Source organism: Ursus americanus, chromosome 9 (genome assembly GCF_024610735.1).
Source record: "Ursus americanus isolate L20-20 chromosome 9, mUrsAme1.1.p, whole genome shotgun sequence".
NCBI lineage: Eukaryota > Metazoa > Chordata > Mammalia > Carnivora > Ursidae > Ursus > Ursus americanus.
The window spans coordinates 69,720,193-69,743,046 of NC_142135.1; the positions used below are offsets into that span (position 1 = coordinate 69,720,193).

Sequence of the window (22,854 nt, forward strand, 5' to 3'; positions counted from 1 at the left end):
GAAGCAGAAGGGATTGGTCCAAGGAACTATAAAAGGGTTCTCGGGTCCTTTTTAGCCACGGAGAGGCAGCTCTTAAGTGGAAAAGGAAAGTCACCTTAAATCAGAACCAGATGTAAATGACTAAATGAACCTTAAGTTCCTAATTGGAGACACAGTCGGGCTGTAATACATTTAGCAAATTACAAACAAAATGTTCTTGTTTACATTACATTAAATGGCTTTAAAGCTTCAGCCAAAGAGCTAAATAAACATGCTGTTATGCTAAAAATGGAGTGGAAGGCCTGTTTGGAGTTTGAGTATATTCAGGAGAAACCACAGTCCACGGGGCCTGGGGAGTATATTTTTGCAAACGTTCGTCCTGTCGTGCATGGAAGAGGAGAGTAGATTTACCTCCCGATCCAGAGCCTAATGAGCAGATCTCACTTGCAGGGAAACTGTTTGAATACTGTAACATATGCCTTCTTTCAGGATGCATAATTCATATCCAAGGATATTAGCCATAGCAGTTCAGCTCAATAGCAACACCTCATTATTTTATCCCTCAGTATTTATTCCTATGTTTGACGCCTCATGAAATTACTGTTAATGTGTTTATATAAGGGCAGATCTGACACAAGTGGCAAGAATGTAATTTCCTACTCATTCTTTCCTGCTGCTGTGTCCTCTTCCCTTGGTAGAAGTGGCAAGTGTAAATAGTTAATTTGCTTCAATTATGAGCCTGTCCTGCTAAATTAGAAGCAGCAGGGATATGAAGAGCCCGAATTATACTTATGAGGCAGCTGACAAATCCTCTGAGCCCATGGAATCAAATCATTTACTCCTCATTGGTGCTCAAACACCCACCACAGAAGTGCGGCCGGGGTTTCTCCCCACCCTTATCTTCCGATAAAATTTGGATTTTATGTCAACAATACTTAAGGTTAACTAAAATCCTGTTGCACTGTAACATTCACACATGTGTTTATCTTAGCCATTTCCTTATAAACAGTATGACTGCTTCCTTTTTTCTCCCCCCCAACCGGGAGTAAATGTGAAACAATGGTTCATGTATGAAGTGTAGAATATAAGAAAAGTTTAATTCCTAAAAATGTGCAACTGAGCAATTAATTTTAATAATTTTCTTACATGAAACGGTGAGCCTATTTTAGTTCTAAAATGCACGTATGGATGTATACATATAATTGTTGGCACATAATGGGATTAGTAAATGCAGGTAGGACGCCTGTAGAAATATCCTAGGCTTGTATATGGTGGAAGCAGACATTTCGCTTGAAAGTTTCCATGACACTGATGGAGAGAGAATTTGAAGAAAATACTCCTTCAAGCCAGTTGTGCTTTATGTATTATTGGCGGAAATATTTGAAGCGGGTGGATTGTATATCTATTTCCATTCGTGTGCATTTTAATGTAGAAGACGCAATTCAGAACTTCATCATGCGCACTCATGCTTATAGTCACGAAAGGTGAAATCTGGCACTAAAGTCTCTACACTCAACCGCACGTATTTCCTGAGCACCTACTATGTACCACGCACCGCCCTGTTGGCTGGGGCTTCATCTGTAGACCGTGCCGTTGGGTGCGGAGAGACTTATCAAGCGGAGTCCTCCTGCAGCTAGGAGGAGCCATTGAGTCAACGAAGGTGGATCTATGCGACCAGATCAATTTGGTTCACCGCCTGGTTTTGTTATATTTGTTGTAGGATATTGGATAAAATAACCATCCATTCTAGTCTGTGTTTTCTTATCGGTAAGATGAGAGTAATGATACCATTGCAACCTTCTTGTTGAAAGAATTAAAGACTATAGATAGAGAGAGCCTGACACACACACAAAATGCGCATAATAGAGGCATGTTTTTAATGCCTTTTTGATTCTGTAACTTCAGTTCCTCACATCACAATAGGCACACAGTAGGCACTCAATATATTGTTAAGTGTGATTGAATGACATCATGCTTCCAGTCACCCTAATTTAATAAATCAACACATATATTTTGTAGCCATTTTTTCGGACAAAGAGCTTACCTACCCTTCCATAAGCAGGTCACACCATTATTATGTCTCCATTGAGAGGGACCAGATGGCCAGCAAAAGAATTGATAGCAAGATTTTTGTCACATAGTATAATATTTTCAATCCTCTGAATACCACTTTATAAATGTCTTTGAGTTCCAGAATGCTTAAGAAAATGCTGAGCAAGTTACACATGATGGAAATTTAACCACATTTAAGTACTAAGTTCTATATAAAATACAGATGCACTTGTCCTAGCTGTCCTAAATAATAACAGCATTGAAAGAAGCTGCAAACGTTAATTTCTAAAGGATACAGCAGGGAATTGTGATTAAATTATTATTTCTTATACATAACTGTACTTCTAAGCATTTTCTATAAATATAAACTTGTAGTGGGGACAAAAAAAACCCCTACATTTGAAGTTAACCAAAAGGAAAAATGCCTTTTAGATTTTTTTTATAGTGTTTGAATAGAATACAGAATTGGAAGAATTATACATTTTTTTTCTTATTATTACCACAAAGGCTTGGTTGAAATAAACTACGACTATAGAGATTAACTAAGGGCCAGAGCAGAAAAGAAGGAAGGAAGAAGGAATTAAATGGTATTTATAAGATTTTCCTTTTTTGTACGGGTTGGATGGATTGTTTGTTTGGGGAAGAAGCAGAAAGTGGGAAAGGAAAATGACAGATTAGACTTTTTTTTCTATTTGAGTTTATCATATTCATTGATATTGAACTGCTGATTTTAATTAGGGATTAACAGCCAATAAAAACATGTGTCTGTGCTGGCATTTAGTGCATTTCCAAAATGATTCAGTGAATCACTAGATTATATGAACAGGATTTGGATTTTCTAGAATTGCTATTTGATGTCGATCTATGTGTGTTTTAGATTAGCCGTTATATATATGTTTTAGTTTAACCACTGAGATGCAGTGCTTAGATAGGATATAGTAGCTTTCTTAGAATAACAAACCACAGCATATAACTAAGTTAGGACAGGATGAATTCAAAAGTGTTTGGATGAGCTGGGGAAAATGATAAATGATGTATTATGATTTTTAAATCCTCATCTGGCCAACTTTGCACTTTATTTCTCACAGCTGTAGACCATTTGGAAGCCATTTTGTAGCTCAGCCGAGTACTAATATTTACTGTATGAACCACATCTTTAAAATATTTGTCTTTCCCTGAGAGAGAGACCGTTTCTTTCCCAAACTTAACTTTGACATAAATCAGACCCATCCTCCCAGGTTAGAAGGTTTGATCGTTGCAGAGCTTGTCCCTAGCCAAACACTGTCAGCGTCATCTTTGGTCTCTGCAAGTAGGAGACTTTCTCCATCCATGAATAGAGGCTTTGAAACATTTTTGAGGAACTCTTTCCTGATGAGTTTTAAACAACTGTTCTAAAGTCAGGGTTTCCCACTTCACCTGTATGTGGAATTTTTACATGGTTTTATCACTCTCTCATACATTTGAGTGCTCTCTTCGGACATATCCATCAACTACAGAATTCAGAAAAGCATCCGTGTGCACTTTTAGAAGGTAGCATGAGAAAGACATACAGGGTATATGATCCTGGAACCATTAGGTAGTTCTCAAAGGTGAAGGTTCTAAATTACCATCAGGGAAACCACCTCAGATTTTAATTTCACTCTGGGCTACCCCCCTTTAATCACAATTACAGAAACATACCTCCTGAAATGACCACCCTTTGAATCTTCCTTCTGAACCATCTGTAGCTATGCAGGAAGGAGAGAACCCATCAATCCACGTAATATGACATGATGAGTTTACTCTTTTCTAAAGTGGTATGTAGGCACTTTTGTGATGATCCCACATAGCCAATCATCAATAGGCAATAGGGAGCCATTTCTAGAAAACAGGGCACTCTGAATGCTAGTCAGGTATCCTGTAACAACATCGATCCCAGAGTGAAACCAGGGGGCACATATCCAGCCTGAAACATATTGAGTTGGCCACCTTTCTCCAGTGGTTGTTAATCAACAAATTTCAGGAAAGTTAACACTTCGTGTGATGTTAACTCCTGGGAACCCAGCAAAGGCACAGCACCGTAGTAACACTGTTGCTGTTTCAGTGGAAACCAAATGCAAGAGATAGCAGGTGCTCTAATCCAGCTATCTGACGACACCATCTTACCTAGGGCTACTTAGAAAACGATACTTTGGTCAACGCCATAGACCAAAGTCTGTTATATTTGCCTTTGGAAGTTAAATGAACCCTCTTTAGCCAACTGGGGGTCACTTGGAGTAGCGTATTAATAAAAACATGTTAGAAATGTTTCGAGTACACAAATGTGTATTACCATCGAAGATATATTTACTAAATATTTGCTGCAAAGTCCTGACTATCATCTCTCTCTGTGTGGGGAGAAAACCCTCTCACAAACAGTTTTAAGGTATTAAAAGTGAATGTAAACATTGTCAACTTAAGATCATTAATTATAAATCATGTCTTGGAAAAGAGGTGGAAGGGAAAACTAGAAACAGAAATCTGTCTCTCAAGAAAAAAAATGAATCAATAAAAAGCAGGAGAGCTCTGTGTTTCTGACTGTGGCTGAACCAAGGCGTATGCTATACACACAGATCATACTATTCAAAGGCAGTTGTTGTAGGCTGGCATTTACTTGTTTTCACGTGTGCCTTTCAAAAAAAATCTGAATTTGACTTCTAATAATAAGCTCAGTGAATTCAGAATATGCCTGTACTCGAACCAAGGAACTTACTGGCTTTTTTACTAACAAACTTCTTTTAAGTTTCTTTGGTTTTATATTTAGTAAAGATGACCACGCTGGTTACATGCTAGTATTGTATGAATTCTTCATTGTCTTACGGTGACCGACTTTTATTTTACCAAAATATAGATGTCTAAGCTCAAGACCTCCCAATAGGAAAACAATTAGCACATTCATTTCATAGGGTCTTTTATAATTTTGTTGACAAGGTTAGTCATTTGTTTACCTTAAGTGAAATGTTCTGCTTTAATTAATATATTCATGAGTAAATAATCTCCCTCACATCTTGAATTTCAGCAGTTGGAGACTGGGCTCAGCAAACCACCTTTGGCATTAGAAACCATAAATTGACCTCTGCTGCCAACTTGGGCAGATATTTGGTCTTTAGACATAATTTATATTTAACTACTCTGACTAATTCTAAAGCCACTTTTCAATACTGATCTGTGTCTGTTTTTGAGCTCAGCATTACAAAATGTTAGCCAAGCCTCATTCCCTGCTATAAAATTCAAGATGTGGGGAATTTAAAATAGTTCTATTGATGAAAATACATTTCCATTTACACAGTAAATGGTGAAAAATATTTTATTCTTTAGGGCTGATTTCAAAAGATTGCCAAAAACAGACTCGAAAGCCTTGAAAGAATCAACTTAATGGCAGCCGACAACCATGTGTGTTCACTTTGCTAATCTTTCATTTTCGACTCTAATGACTCCTTTCTGTTTAACTTAGCGATGTGACCTTTAGCATACCAGCAAGTCATTTTTCAGTACTTTTGCTCCATTTAGGATGATTTTACTTTTATTTTCAAAATGATTCCCTCTGAAAGATGAAAAGCTTCTGTAAAATGAAATTCATTTCAGAACATTTGTACCTCTTCACAATGAGGTGTCCACAGATCCATGTCATCCAATGTCTTCGTTGGAAAGGGCATGACCAGAGCAAGCTACGCGGCATGGCGCGCATGCAGTCCTCGGCCACTCAGCGTCCCCATTCCACTCCCCAAATGTATCTTTGACCGCCATAGCCGATTCCTGAGTCTTTGAAAATGGAACTTCAAGGCTTAAAAGGTTAAAATAGTGATGAACCCACAAACTTTGTAACTGTTCCCTTTGATTTACTTTTCGAACGTAATTGGTCATCTTTGAATTCCGTCCTTGTTTTTATATTTAGCATGGACCATATATACCAAGATTTTAATGCACTGTAGAATTATCTGCCCATTATATAAATATGAATGGCTTCTTTACCCGCTCGTGGTTTCCCTGGGAACCTTCATCAATAGTATCTTTCTAAGCCAACTACCTCCACTCTCAAAGTAACCCAGATAAATCCTTTCATATGCTTAAGGTAAATGGAAAATTTTACTATTGTTAATCTTCTTATCTAGTCTATTGCCATACCTCTTAGAAATCTGTTTCAGTAAGAAAACATAATCTTTGGAGATATATATATTATTATATGATATAAATTGCTTGTGTGTGTGCGTGTGTGTGTGTTTGCGCGCGCGCATGCGTGCGCAATTATCATTCTGCATTGTACTTCTCTGGAAACAAAAGCAGATGCACTTTCTAATTTAAGATTCTTTGTTGTTATTATAGGTCTATAAAAAGAAAACCGAGGCTGCAAAGAAGGAGTACCTGAAGCAGCTAGCAGCATACAGAGCCAGCCTTGTCTCCAAGGTAACGTGCAACTGTGCGGTCCTGGGATGGAGTGCGGCCATCTTATGGGAGCCTACAATGGTCATTTAAAAGCATGAAAGATCACTTTAGCATTTCTGTACTATCTTCTTTGTTGAAAAAGAAAAAGTAAATCCTAAACAAAGCTGTACATTATGGCAATATTTGTTCATACCTAAAGTCCAGAGTGGCATCGTCTGGCTCCTTTTCTGTGAAATATTGTCCACCAGTAGATGATTGGTTTTGTGGGATAGTCACAGCACATTCTTAATCCTGAGCCAATCTTCTATTTCCCCATATTCCCCCTTAAATTGCCCCCTGCCTTATGCCTCATCCCGTTGTCCTTTCGCTGAGGAGAAGCCAACTGACTGAAATTCGAGCCTCATTACAGCATCATGAAGACGTAAGCCTGTCTTCCGCCGCCCCCCCCCCCCCCCAAATCACGGCATTTCATTTGAAATGAAAACACCACTTAAAAATACTTTATGCTTGAGAATATCTTAAACACTAGTCCTTTGTGTGATAAATACTCAAGGGTTGACTCTCTTTGGTCTCAGATTATTCAAGATACAGTTCCCTATATAGATCGCTCAGGGAGGAGAGCTCAGAGAGGGGTCTGAATCTATAAGTACTTGACAGGATGTCCTATCAAGTCCAAATTTGACTGTTACTTGGCTCAGAGTGGCTTCGGGCTCTGGACTTCATTCCATTCACCGATGAAAACTGTTTCCTCTTTCATCCACAAATGTCTATTCCCCTTCCAACAACTCTAAAGTAATTCTATAAATGAGTTTTCTATCAGTGAAAATATACACTGAATATATTGTTGCGGAAAACAAAAGAGAATACAAAATACAAATGCATGAGAAATCCCGTTTCACTATTGATCAAATGCAACTTTATGTTCCACTTCTAAAGTATGACATTATGGGGAAACACTATGTAATATTTAACCTTTAAATTTCCAGCTCTCCGGTACTATCTCACTACAGATCTCACTTTCTAGTTTACCTTACTCCTTTGGAAAATATTTTTATTTTGTGTTTGATACCGTCTCCCATTTCTGTATATTTACAGAATTCACCGAATGTGTGTGAAATTTTAACAACAACAAAGAAAGAGCTACAAATTGTTAGATCCATGCAGCCATTGAATTAAAAAGCCATGTTGACGTTATTTAGATTAATATGCCCCAAATGTGAGGGGAATTTTTTTAAAAAATGTGTTCTCCTTATTTCATCTAAGATAAGTTTCTTTTTGGTCATTTTAAATAGAAGTCTGGTCAGAACATTTTCTATAAGAGAAAATCAATATATGAAGTCTCAATCCCAATACAAAGCACTGTGGTTAATGTTATGCAGATTGCCAGAATGTTATAATACTGACTAAGCCTTTGCTTTTGAAACAAGTGTCCTCAGATTTGCTCTTCACTGCAACTTTTCCTACTGTTCATTCTCAGAGTTGCAACCCTCAGTATACGGCAATTTATATAAATGCTGCGAATTGCCATTTCTACATTTAAAAAACCAAGCACTTTTTTTACAGCTTACTCTGACTTTTTTTTTCCTCTTTGGCAGTAGGAATTTTGCTGGAACTGTTGAATGTCTATTTATGTACAACTATCTATTGTGTGTATACAAATTGAAGGAAAATTACAAATACTCTCTCCAGGTTGGAAAAATGGCCCTCTGATGTTGTATGCAAGTGGATATTTGCAGTATAACTTTGCAGGCATGTACAGAACATTTACCAACCTACCTTCCCATTGTACACAGATACTTATGTAAAAAATCCATTTCTTTTCCATTTTAAATAGTGACAAGGAAAATAATAGCCATTCGTATTCACACATACACTTTTTCAATGTTGTAGGTTTTTTGTATATTATAAATTATTTCCCTATTCTGAAAGATCTAAAGGTACAATCATAAAATGTGACATGATAATAATAGATACAATTCCAGGTAACCACAGTGCACAAGCCAAGCTCTGTTTTCCCCCATTCACTCATTCATGTATTCATTTAGCAAATTTCCCTGAGCATGTGTTCTGTGCTGAGCACTGCCAGACTCAGAGGACACGGTGAAGAATAGGTAGATATGCCCCCAGAATTTAAGAGGCTTTCCCTTTTATTGGGGAGACCAATAGTGGAAACGTAAACTAATAAATGACCAAGATCTTGGAGAATCTAAGCATTCGGAAGGAAATAAAAGAAGGGATCTAATAGGGTAGTCTACAAAACTCCTCTTTGAAGACGTGACCTCAGAGCTGAGAGCCAAAGGAAGACAAGGAGCTTGCAAGACCCAGAGGGAGTCAGGGAGAGGTGACCAGGCCACAGTCAGCAAGTGCGAAGCCTCCAGAGACAGAAATGTCTCCTCGAAGTCAGAGGTCAGCGTGGCTGGAGCTGAGTAAAGAGAGGGAGCGTGGTTTGAGGTGAAGCTGAGAAGATGGTCAAGGGCCAAACCACCAAGACCTTGCAGGACATTGATAGGAGCTGGATTTTATTCTCAGTGCAGAGGGGAGCCACTGAATAGGTTTCAGTAGAGGATGGATAATTGGATTTAAATTTTTATTTTAATTTTATTTTTTAGATTTTATTTATTTTAGAGAGAGAGAGTGGAGGAAGGGGCAGAGGGGGAGGGAGAGGAACAAGCAAACCCCACGCTGAGCACAGAGCCTGATGAGGGACTCGATCTCACGACCCTGAGACCACAAGCTGAGCAGAAACCAAGAGTCGAACGCTCAACCGACTGAGCCACCCAGGCACCCTGGATTTATATATGTACATTTTTAAAGATTGTATTTATTTATTTGACAGAGAGAGAGAGACAGCCAGCGAGAGAGGGAACACAGGCAGGGGGAGTGGGAGAGGAAGAAGCAGGCTCATAGCTGAGGAGCCTGATGTGGGGCTCAATCCCATAATGCCGGGATCACGCCCTGAGCCGAAGGCAGACGCTTAACCGCTGTGCCACCCAGGCACCCCATGGATTTATATTTTTAAAAGACCACTTTAGTGAATGAATTCCCTCAATCCCCACACCTAACCCCTCAAAGCAAGCTTGATTATAAACATCCCACTAAAGAGGAAAAATACCACAGAAGTAACAAATGCCCAAGCCTGGAGTTGACCTACACCATCCTCCATCCCTGTGCTGGGCCTTGCTGCTTCTGGGTCCTAACAGTGTGCTTGACCTCCTTCCTTAAAACACCTACTGCCCCACAAGTCTGGGGAGAGCATGGACATTCTCACTTCGAAGGTCATTGTTGTCAAGGGAACTATGGGCTTTGCTTCCCTAGACCAACAGCTCTCCCCTTACTATCTGCCGCCATGTCAAGTCGGCAACTTCTTGAGGCTTCCACTCTGGGTCATGCTCTGCCTCCCACCCAGGGCTGCACAACACCTGCTCCGTGTCAGGCACAAGTCCAGGTGCTGAGAGCACAAAGACGAATACAGATCAAAGTAAAATGTGTCATGGCCCTTGAAAAGCTTGGAGACTCTATTCTAAAATTAGCGGCTTCTTACGGAATCTAATCAAAAATAGAAACAGACAGTGAACATGAGCTCCACCTATGAAACTGAGTCATAGGATTCGCAATGCTCCTCTCCATTAGTGACGTGCCCACTTCAATGTACTCTATACCATCGAAGCCAGCATATTAATTAACGTGACTCCAGGTCTGAATAAAATTGACGTCTACCAAAAATAAAAACACTCAGTCGTAGTAAATAAATTTATTCTGACCTTCATGCTTCAAAATGACAACACTGACAGATTCTCGGCAAGATACTGAATTGTTTCCAATAATAACAAATACAAATGGTATCTTGCTATCGAGTAGCTTGCATGTCACACACTGTGCATGGCATTTTCCATGTGTCCCTACTCATCATAACAACCCTACAAAATAAGATTTAGCCCATTTTCTAGATGGTCTCTAAGCAGAGAGATTAAGTGATTCGCCCACAGAAATGAGAGGCTGGCAGTGGAGACAGGACTCAAACTCTTTGCCGTCTTGTTCAAAAGCTTATAGGCTTTTTTCTACCCTGAGTGATTGTCAAATATTCATATCTCTAGAACTACAATAAAACTGTAGTTATTCCCCACGAAATGTATATCAACTCTTACATATAAGACAGCTAAAAGTAAAGGTACGCTGACTTAATGGGGGGGGTAGAGGTTTAGAGGTTTCTGAATCTCGCCCCACCCCCACTCTTTACCCCCCACTACCAGGGGCTGGCCAGAGACCCTCAGAGGAATCTGGAGCCTGCAGAGTGTTTGGGAAGCACATGCTTTTCCAGCTGTGCAAGCATGTCAACTGGTCCCACGGAGCCAGTGACAGACACAGCCAGCAGAAGCAACCCTGCTGTGCAGACACATTGGAATTGAAGGACACATGAATTGGAGCACAGAGTGTTGCAAATACGAAGCTGGTTGGACCCTGGAATAATTTATTCAACTTTGGGCTCTATCATTTAAAGGGGGAAATGGAAGAAATTTCAGAAGAAAAAGTCATAAAAGTCACTGAAAGGTAAAAGGCAGAAGATAGTAGCTGTGAAGAGAGAATTTGAAATTCAAACGAAGATCCAGACATGTTCAAGCCCATGACAGACTTTGGCCCCAGGACCGTGATGCCTGTGCTCCATTTTCTCTGACTCTAGAACCAGAATAAGACATCATTTCAAACTGGAGGAATTTGATCTGACCAGGGCATTATTAAACTCTTGAATTGGCTGGGTACACAACTTCTTTCCATAGAGAAATTTAAAAGCAGGAAGCAAAGGTTTATAAGTAAGGATTGGAGAAGATCTCTAAGGCATAGGGCATCAAAGCAAATCTATTAAAGGGCCTTTAAAGTGCCACCAAAAATTTTCTGTGGCCTGAGTACGAGAATGTGCCCTGTCTTATCTAAAGTGCTACCAACATCACACCAAGAGCATCCTCAGAGGGCAGCAAAGTCCACAGGTCCTGGGGGCAGGTGGATCTGGGTTCAAATTCCAGGTTTCCCTCTTCCTACCTTCCATTTTTTCATGCAGATTATTCACCTGCTTAAAGTCTCAACTTACTCATCTGTTACACAGAGAAGACAATAGGACTTACATCACAGAGTTTCCATGAGGATAAAATAAAAAACACCATATAAACTCCATGATTCAGGATCCCAAACACAGGAAGCAGTTAATAAATACCAGCTATTTATCATTATTATTATTATTATTACTATGATTATCGTCAACTTTATTTTTCATGTTGTTGGTAGGTGCGCAGAGTTTCTGTGTGATAGAAAATTTAACTAGCCTTTATTTTCAATTGGCAAGGCTCCTTTGATATAAAGGAATTTAAAAAGTGACACTAAAATAAGAAAAACTTGCTTCATGGATACATCCTTTTAGAAAGATGAGAAATGATCTAGGTGTTTAAAAAACTCATCTACACAGCTTTCCTCATTGAAATGGTCTGTATGAGCCATTAGTCAGGGGGCACTAAGAATAGTCTGAGGACCAAGAACATATACTATTATGAAGGCTAGAGCTCCCTGGCTTGAACACTCTATTTAAGGTCATTTTGGGTTGGGCTATTAAGTAAAGCTTAAGGATATATAGTTTTTCCATAGACTCAGGAATTCCTAGATGTGGGTCTAAATTATTATGTTGATAATAATGTATAATTTTAAACTAGTTTCATTTTACCACATAGACCAGAATTTATATTCCCAAAATGAGTGTTGCATTCAAAATAGTCACTTTGGGAGGCTACAAACTTATTTTATTATTGCTCCCAGAATTCAAAAGATTTTTGAAACTCCTCTTTTAGAACTGCAGTCAGGAAAAGTTTATGAGCCACATTAGAAAATCAATCTTGTTACATTGTTTTCACACCTCATTCTTTTCCCCAAACATCACCCAGATCTAACCCACAGACCTGGCTTCCAGTGACGATTAGCTGTTTTCAAAAATCAAATTCACCATCAAAAGACAAAGAGTTGTCTGAGGATATGTAAAACAGTATCCCACAGGCTCTGAAGAGAATTCCAGTAGGGAAATTCCCAAATATTCCAAGTAAAAGCTGCATTATTGCAATATGCATACAGCTTCTTAGAAGTGCCAACCTGGGGGGACGCCTGGGAGGCTCAGTCAGTTAAAGCGTCCGACTCTTGATTTTGGTTCAGGGGATGACCTCGGGTTGGGTCGTGTGATCAAGCCCCATGTCTGGCTCTGCACTCAGCAGGGAGACTGCTGGATATTCTCTCTCTGCCCCCCCCCCTGAAAATAAATAAATACATTTTTTAAAAAGTAAAAAAGTGCCAACCTGGAAGGAGTCAACATTTGAGTGAATATGTTCTGCTATGTTAAATAACAGTAATCAGAGTCATGACTTAAAGGTCACACATCAGAATAGAGACTGTTTCTACCTTGAGCTGGGGTGCCAAAATGTACAGGGAACAATGGAAGCTTTCTATAAAAATGTACAGTGGAGGACAATATTGAATCAAATTAGGAAAGTTCTCTCTTGCCATGACCAATAATAAAGAACCATAGCATTTAGTTCAATTGAAGGACAATAAACTCAAAAGAAATGATTTCTTTTGTTTGAAATAACTTACAGAATTCATGCCATGGAGAGCTATTGAGACAAATACTGGGTCTGAATTTGAAAATGGGATGGATTATTTTATGACTGTTAACATAAAATTTGCAGCTCTGTAAGCCCAGATCGTGATTTAAAGATAATAAAATCTCATGCTTCAGGGTGTAAGTTAATCACCTGCAAGGACCAGGAAGAATTTTCCTTTCAGAAGTAACAATGCACAATTGAGTAGGTGTATAAATTCTGTTTAATTTCCAGTGCATCAAGTATTGGTCAGTGCTGAAAACAAGAATCAAATTAGATGGACTATTAATCTGATTTGGTTCAACAACTCCTATATTGTTGCTTCCACTGAGTTTTATGTCTTGTGTTTATACTTTGCTATTTTAAATAACAATTGCTTTGTCAGTTTCTCATTTTTATAGCACTTATCATCCCAGAATGGGGACATTTATACACTATGCAGTATTGTCTGCTTTATACAAAGTAAAAGGGATTGAAACTATCTCAGATAATCAACAACATGGTTAATAAGAAGTATCTTAAGGTTTATAGAGTTGTGTCTCTTGTGGAAGATTCTATTGAGAAGACCCAAAAGGTTTCTATTCACACACACACACACACACATACACACACACACACACTCGTTTTGCTGATGGAAAACATCTTTCAGAATCAGCGGTCTAAAAGCAAATAGGAAATAAAACTCACTCAGAAACTAATAGCAAAAACACATTCCTCCCATGAAAATGTCAGATTCAGGGGTAGATTTTCAGTTGTGTATACAGTGGTAAAATCCCATTTGCCAGGTGACCTACCCAAAGTACACACCACTAAAGAAAAGTGGTTAGTGTATTTGAAAATAGAAGCAAATTTAAATTACTTAGTTTGTATGAGAAAACAGTTTTAATTTATGAATGGTAGGTATAGAGATCTTCATAAACAATCTAATTGATTTGCAAAATTGTAGCCTTGCTTTCATAGTTTAATTAGAAGAAAGTGACAGAGTAGATTAAATTTATGATTTCTTCATATTCCCATTTAATCAGATTATGAATTCATGGCACTTTGCTATGGAAAATGAACTTATTCTACCTATCTTCCAAAGCAATAAAACAGCTCTGTAATTAATAGACAGTGTGTTGTATTAGTCTGATTAAGAATTAACCGGAAGTGAACTAGCAGCAGGGTTTTTCACCATCTAAATGAGTGGACCTTTACATAAAGATACAAATTCTCAAAATACAGGTGGAACACAGTAATCTTCCTTGCAGCCTGCCATCCACCCCAGATCCAGTGGGGAGTAAAGGACAGGGTACCTAACCAAAGGACAGAGGATTATAATTTCTCATCTTCTGGAAAGGTATTGTTGATGCTGGCAGCAAAGAAGAGAGTGGAAAAGACCAATCTGATATTCTGTGGGTTTTCAAAGATTTCAGATCTTTCCTCACCGCTTGGGAAGAGGAATGGCATATCTTGTCAGGAGTCTCAGCAAGGACAACAGTGGCAGCATGGAGTCTCATTCAAGAACAGTCATTCAGTCTGTTTGTGTTCTCTATGTCCTGTCACTGTGCCAGATGCATGTGACACAGAGATTCAACTTCCTACCATAACAGAGATCCTTTCCTTGATGATGCAGAACATTGGCATAAAGAGAGATTACAGGGAGAGAGCCTCTATTGGCGTGACTTTCGTGCATAGGCACGTGGCTAGACACTGGACATGTTATCCATTTTGTCACATTCAACCATTTCGAAAGTAAAGGGAAAACATGTAACTTCCTAAAAGTCTTCCTCCCTCCATATTAAAAACTATATCTCAAGTGTTGTCGAACTCATCATTTTTTGAAATCTATTTAATTTGTTTGCTGATAGCCCTTCTAGGGATTAAAAGTTAGCGCTATTTCAAAATAGGTTTAGCATTACCTATCTTTACATGCCTTAGTGTGGAGAAGATAAATGACAAACAAATGGCTGGATAGACAAAATGTTTTGTGTAATCACCATGAGAAAACAGTCTTCACAAGGCCGGCAAAAAGTATCTCAAATTAGGTTGGAATCTATTTTTATGTACCTATGAAAAGATCTTTCTATCATCTCTCCCACCGCTATTATTATTCAAAAGGTGGAATTCAGGAGAATTTGGTTTCATTATTTATTTTGAATTCACCATTGAAGAAAACCATCAGCACGTACATGCCTTAGTTCTTCTAGGCTGTACTTGGGAAGCTACCAGCTTCCTAATTCCTTCAAGAAATTGTGTCACTGTCCTTGGCCTAGAATATGAAGTTCACTATGCAGATAGTTTTCCAGGAAACATGGAACTATACATTAGTGTAATATTACACCTGGATTGTGTAATTTAAGTATGCATTTCGAGACAACAAAAATTAGCTTATTTCGGCAAGAAATGACCATTTAAATTGAAGTGTAGTTCTATTTGCCATTTTAAATATGTATGTGTAATTTATTAGTTCTTCTGAACCAGTGTTTTCCGTTGAAGACGATTCTCATGAAATGACCCATTGAGAGGTTTCTGTGGTTCTCAGTCGGAGATTCACAACACGCATTAGCATACTGAAGGCTCCGAGAAGGCACTGGCTTGTTTCCCTACACATTTCATCCGGGAACCTTGTTTTTTATAAGACGTTTATTTTTCCACAAATCCCTCCCCACCCAATATAGTTTGGAACTGCGTGTGTCAGGGGGTGAAGCGGGTGTTGTCCCTAGAAAGGCTTGCCAGGACTACCCCCAGAGCCGGCCCTGCTGCTGGCCAAGCGTCTGGACTCACCAGGATTAGGCATTTCTATTCCAAAGGTAGCCTAAGTCTATTTCTCGAACGTTGTTCAATTGGACAAATATGTTAATTACATGGCTGTCATTTCCGGGACGATTGTATGATTATGTCCGAGCAATATGTCATACGCACCTACGTGCCTTTTGTTTATGCGCACACATGTTCAGGCTACCGGTCTATACTCTATAGCTACCGTGTTACTTGATGACGAGGTGATTATTGGCTAGAGAAATCAAAATGAAAACATTTTCCCATCCACATATTTCAGAGCTTTGATAGTATGGGCGATGGGAGTGATTTTTCTTCTATTTAAATTAAAAACATCTATAAAGCAAGAAATAAAGATGCACTCACATGTATTAAATTTTATAGATATCTATCATGTGTAATAGTTCTGTTCCTGTAGGGAGTTGATGCAGTATGTGACTAAGTATGAAATTAGCCCTTCTGCAGCAGGCTAAGGAAGAGGCGGAAAACACAATGAAACTGCTTTCCTGGATGACTTCACTACGCAGACACACAATAAACACATAATCTTCTTGGCATATAGGGAACGGTTTCTGAGGCATATCACTGCAGTACCTGCTATTCTGATGTGGAACTAGGCACTGTTTACACAGCCTGAATTAACCCGTTTGACCTTTTCCTGGAATTGTTCACTACTCTGCACATCAACAATAAGAATTTTAAAGGAGAAGCAAAAAACAAAAAAAAATCTACTGAAGTTTCTTTTTTTTTTAATTGAAAGCACCTTTTAAGTCCTGCATTTCACCAAGCTTCTTTCTTCTAAAGCCATCCCTTGAAAATGTGTGTGCACAATTTCTGATACTTTTAATATTAATACAGGAGACAGGGAGTCTGAATGTTGGTTCCTATTTCATAAGGCACCATCAATATGGACACAGAGATAAATATTATAAGGAGAGGATTCTTCAGAGGGGCTTGAATTCTCTAGGTACACCTTACTGTACACTCGACCTAGAGAATTCAGAGCCTCCCAGGACCCCAGATTTCCATGGTCTGGCGTATTTTCACCAAGATGTCAGTTGTGTCCTTTCTTTGGAAAGAGAATGTGGGGCTGGTCGTTCGTTGACCCCAGCCTACCTTGCTTGAGTCCACACATAGACACACCATGGTCCTCGTTGTGGTTTTCATTTCAGTTTCCTACAGTAATGGGGAAAAATGAGTTGCGTTGCTAGCAGTGTTATAGGCTGACTTGTGAAATGAAGTTCCCACGTTGTGTTTCGGGTCATCTTGTGTGACGACCAGTGTCCCTAATGTGCTGGTCCATTGATCGTGCTGTGTGTCTCGGGAGGATTTCAGAAAAGACCTTGCCACACTAACAGTAACAGGAGCTCATTTGACTCAGAAACGGAATAAGCGTGATATCAAGGTTGCAGAATAAGGATATTTGCATCCTCAAGGCACTGTTTTGACAAAGCAACTTTTTTCTCCAGAAGGACATGGTAGCATGTTCCTTCCCCAGCTGGTTTCACTTCTCCCCATTTGTTCTATCAGCCTCCTCCTCTTAGCAAAAGTAAGAGGTAGGTGCTTGCCCCAGAAGAAACACTTCAGAGTTAATTCTTGATTCTTTTCAGCTCCCACTGCTAGGTCTAGTTTTTAAGTCAATGAAAAGATTATTAGGAAATGGCCTTATGAAGGTATAAAAAAATTAGGGCAAAATTATAGTAATTTATGATGCAGTCAAAAATTTCTAAGATTATTTTTATCCAGTTCATTATGAGGGACAATTCATCACCAACTTCTTTAAAAAATCAAGATGAGTTCCATGGTTACTTAGAAGCTATATTAATGTGGTTTTATATGACTTCAGAAAGGTATTTTAGAACTTCTTTTCCCATATTCATTTCCATCAACACGCTTTGTTTTCTTTATGCAAATATGTAGGCCAAGGCTCCTTAAGACTATAAAAAGGAAACATAAAAACTGAAACGTACAATCAATAGAAGTCCAAAACTGAATTACTCTCAAAGTGAGACGTACTTGTATTTCCTATCAGGGCACTGATGACATCCATCTCCCCCCACCCCCATTTTGTTCGTGGTGTGCACGATGAGAAAAGTCACCAACTTAGAGCTTACATTGAGGCAAAGAAAAAGAAAATGTCATTGGAGATTGTTTAAGATTTCACAAAAGCAGATTAAGCTCAGTCTTGCATAAGTCACATTACAAGTAATGGCGGAGGAGTTCTTAGACAAGAGTCAAGAGGAGTAACGGGTGTTGATTCCGAGCACGCTCCCCGAGCATCTTGCTGATAGAAATCAACATCCCGTGTGTCCGTCTCTGAACTCTGCCCCTGTTTGTTTCCTCAACAGAGCTACAGTGAACCTGTTGATGTGAAGACATCTCAACCGCCTCAGCTGATCAACTCAAAGCCGTCAGTGTTCCATGGGCCCAGCCAGGCACACTCAGCTCTGTACCTAAGTTCCCACTACCACCAACAACCAGGAATGAATCCTCACCTAACTGCCATGCATCCCAGTCTCCCCAGGAGCATAGCCCCCAAGCCGAATAACCAAATGCCAGTGACTGTCTCTATAGCGAACATGGCCGTGTCCCCCCCTCCTCCCCTCCAGATCAGTCCACCTCTTCACCAGCATCTCAACATGCAGCAGCACCCACCACTCGCCATGCAGCAGCCCCTTGGGAACCAGCTCCCCATGCAGGTCCAGTCTGCCTTACACTCACCTCCCATGCAGCAGGTAAGTGCTTGCACTCTGGACTCTGATTCCGAAGTGCAGGAGGCGGGGCAGGGCCAGGGAGGGGGGATGATGGGGAAAGGGGTCTCTCCATCTGGCAAAGCGGGGGGGGGGGGCATGTGTGTTCTGTTCTATTTAATGGACAGAAAATGGAAGATAGTCAACAAACATCTGCTTTCTGAAAAATAATTTACAGGTGGTGAGTTTGGGCAGCATTATACAATCACAACAATGGATCACAGCTTCTTTTCCTAATCCCTCGCTGGCCTCTTGCCACATTTCTAGAAATCACATTTCTAATTACCCTCCTTGTTTTCTGCTCCTTGAGTAAAGTACATTTGTAATGTTGAGATGCCAACTCCTGCTAAATGCCTCTTTGGGACTGAGGGTTCTACATTAAAAAAAAAAATGTTTGGAAAGCCTTGATTGGTATGCCTTTTGGGCCGATACATGCCACAAAATGAAATCAGACCCATTGTTTTTTGATATTCAGAAATATCAATTTGGTACAACCTGTAAAGTACTAAGAAATGAAAATGTTAACTGGAGTTTTGTTTAAAAATGGATATATAGCTTCTGCACAAATCGGAAAACACAGGAAGTTTGGAAGCCTCTCGGCCCACTCCCCAATTATTGAAACAGTTTGTGTGCAATCTTAGCTTAACTTTCCTTTGAAGTCAAGTTTTCCTTTAGGATTTGGCGATATTTTAAATTTTTAAAATGAAGAGCAAACGGTATAAATGAAACTAAACATACAGCGGTCAAGAATCCTGAAAACTTGTTTCAAAAACATAAATCAAGCTAAAAACTACAAATTGTGTCAAATTCATCTATCACTTTTATAATCCAATTACTCTTTTGTTCCCAGAGCTATAATTAAATATGCAAACACAGGCTTCCTATTGAGTTGATAACTAGCCCTCTGTGGAATTTGAGTCTATAGTTGGACCATGGTGGCACGGAGAGAAGCCAGAAAAAAGAATCAAATATACTACCCCCAAATTTATTTTTTTTTAATTTTATTTATTTATTTTGAAAGAGAGAGAGAGAGCATAAGCCGGGTGTTGGGGGGAGAGGCGGAGGAAGAGGGGGAATCTCAAGCATACTCTCCCCTGAGCAAAGAGGTCGTGGGGCTCAATCTTGCAATTCGTGAGATCGTGACCTGAGCCTAAATCAAGAGTCAGTCACTTAACCAACTGAGCCATCCAATGCCGCCCCCAGATTTATTTTTATTATTATAATTGTAGACAAGATTTCTGAGAGCTGACAATAGCAAACCTTAATGTATTACTCTACTTTGTGATTAATTTCAGAAAATGTGTAGTGCGGGAACTAGCATTATCTTCATTTTACAAGCAAGGAAACTCAAGCTTGGCAGAGTTAAGTCATATGCCCATAAGGTTGATGCTGGAATTCAAAGCCCAGTTCTGTTCAGAAATCAGAGCCTGGATTCTTAAATGCTAGGCCTGCTGCCTCTCACACTTGATCATTCTTACAGCCTATTACCAGTTTTGTATTAGAAAACCTGTGTCTTCCAAGAATTTGGAGGGTCTTTACATCCTAGTTAGTTCTAAGATAAAATGATTATAGAAAGCAAATGGACAGAAGTCTGTTTACCTAAGTCTTCCCTGGTCCCTAAGCCAAAGATATTGATAAAGCTCTGATGTCTCACTTACATGTGTTCAACAGACTAGCTGTTGATTCATTAGGGAAGAAGACTAGGGAAAAGTCAACTGCCATCATGCCTTATCCACAGCGGTGTCGGTGACCAGCAAGTGACATTCATAGAGTCAAATTTCCACTCTTTCTATCAGGCATCACTCACAATAAAAGGGATATTCTTGGGCATCCTTGCATGTGAACGAACCAGTAGTGTTTGCATAAAGAATAAATAGTTGGAGGAGCACAACCTTGCGTTGCTGGATTGACTCCGACCTAGGTGCTGCCTGGCTGAGGGCCTGTGTTCTGCTCACGATACTCTAGCTCGGGTCTGTCTCCTCCCAGACAAGAGAATAGAGAAGGCACAGTTCCCTCCACCAAGTTGAGGGCTAGAGCTCTGTCTAGAGAGGACACTGTTTTCTAAGCTATCCGCTCAGAGATGGTTCCTTTTTCTACTTCTACAAACACCTTGGATGAGCTAGCTGTGATCCTGAGGAGTTTTCAAACATTTCAGAATTACATAAGGCCACATGTGAAAACTCAAGAGATTTGTCTTTCTAGAGAGAATTGGAACTGAATAGGAAAAAAATAGAACAGATTACACTGGACACGTTATTCATCAATCTTTAAGTCAGTTCTATTAGTGTATCTCAAAAAGTGTCCTTACTGAGATGGGAGCACCTGATTTCAATTTACATTAATGATAGAAGACAAAATGGCATGAACCCCAAGTGGAGAGTAAATAGCTAAGAGCCTACAGTGACTAACATCACTGTTAACAGCATCTGGGTCATAGTGGGTAAAGTAAAATATTTGTTGAATGGACAAATGAACAAATGAGCAATTTAAAAATGCTTAGCACACATGTTTAAATACTAGAAGAAATTATTAGGTTAGTTTGTAGAATCTCAATTCTTTGGAAGTTTTTTTTTAATTGCATTTATTCAAAAAAGATTAATTAAACCCCTAATGTGTGCCAGGCACTGTCTAGGCTCTGGAAATTGAATGATAGATGAGAACAGGTAATGAGGCCTCTGTCCCCATGCAGCTGAGATCAGAGTTGAGCAGTGTTGGTGTAGCGGTGGTATTAAGATAAACAGATAAATTAGTAAGATCCTGGGGGGGGGTTACTGAGCAGGAATTCAAACTGCAGAGTGTGTGGAGAAATAGAGCCTTCAACTGGAATGGATAAAGAAGGCCCCTATCGAGGGCTGGCACAGACACGTGAAGGCTGACAAGAGGAAGCAGCCTGTATGAATCAGAAGGTGTGGGGGGCATCTGGGCGGTTCAGTCGGTTAAGCGTCTGCCTTCAGCTCCGGTCATGATCCCATGGTCCTGGGATTGAGTCCCCCATCGGGCTCCCTGCTCAGCAGGGAGTCTGCTTCCCCCCTCCCCCACCCCCGCTCCTGCTTTCTCTCTCATTTTTTTTCTCTCTCTCTCTCTCAAATAAATAAATAAAATAAAATAAATAAATTCTTATTTAAAAAAAAAAAAGAGGTAGGAAGAGTAGGCGGGGAAAACCAGCCGAGGTCAGAAACAGGGAAAAGAGGCTCCAGGCTGCAAGGACCCATTTGGGGAGGAGCGAGGCTGGTCTGGGACCTGGGAAAGAGGCCAGTGGGGAGTACAGTGATTTACAGGAGAGCCAAGGGGAATGAGGTCAGGGTCATGGGCAGGTCATTGGAGTTGGATCCTCCGGTTAAGAGGACTGGCAGCCTCGGGGCGCCTGGGTGGCACAGCGGTTAAGCGTCTGCCTTCGGCTCAGGGCATGATCCCGGCGTTCTGGGATCGAGGCCCACATCAGGCTCCTCCACTATGAGCCTGCTTCTTCCTCTCCCACTCCCCCTGCTTGTGTTCCCTCTCTCGCTGGCTGTCCCTATCTCTGTCGAATAAATAAATAAAATCTTTAAAAAAAAAAAAAAAGAGGACTGGCAGCCCCAACAAGTTGATAATCCTAAAATCAGGATTGATCCATCAGCCATGATGTCACTCCATTTATTAAAATCACAACAGTCTCTCGGGCCAATGTTCAAGTTCTGAAAGTTGGTCTTTAGCCCGTGGCTGTAGAACCAGGTTGTGGGTGAAATTCACCTGTCTGATACACCATCCAAACGACCTTTATCCTGAAGATGTTTGCTTCCTGGGTGTGGAGGCCATGTTCACATACTCAAACATGAAAAAAAGAAAAAGAGAGAAAGAGAAAGCAAGGTAATGGCTACCATATTTTTTAAATAGTCTCATATTTCAGTATTACTTTAGCTATTTTATTATCCTTCTGAAAAATGAATATATCCTACAAAAACGATTGTATAGCCCTCCAGGAATAATAGTTCCATTTTTTTCTAGAATAATATTTTATACACCAAACCCACGGAGCTGTTTTTTTTTTAAAGTCCAGTTTTCTTCCCTTTCTTTCTGCTCACTATATTGTCGAATGAGGTCACAAGCAAAAAAATCATTAATATCTGTCAACTTCCTTGATAACCTTAAGAAAAAATCTTTGTATGATATCACACAGACAGATTTTCAATTTCCTCGTGTAATAAACAGCTGCTTTAGGATTTGGGTGTAATTTAAAGGTTTAAAAAAATCACATTGAGATTGATGAATAAATCAGTTGTGAAGACAAAAACATTGATGCCTGT

General features: G+C 39.7%; 1 protein-coding gene across 1 annotated transcript in view; it reads left to right on the top strand.

Annotated features, from left to right (window-relative positions):
- TOX (thymocyte selection associated high mobility group box) overlaps window positions 1-22,854 on the top strand; it is a 293,528-nt gene that overhangs the window by 266,002 nt on the left and 4,672 nt on the right. Inside the window, exons 6-7 of the mRNA XM_045789048.2 lie at window positions 6,373-6,453; window positions 18,170-18,556. Of these exons, the coding sequence (XP_045645004.1) occupies window positions 6,373-6,453; window positions 18,170-18,556 (468 nt within the window). The remainder of the gene's footprint in view (window positions 1-6,372; window positions 6,454-18,169; window positions 18,557-22,854) is intronic.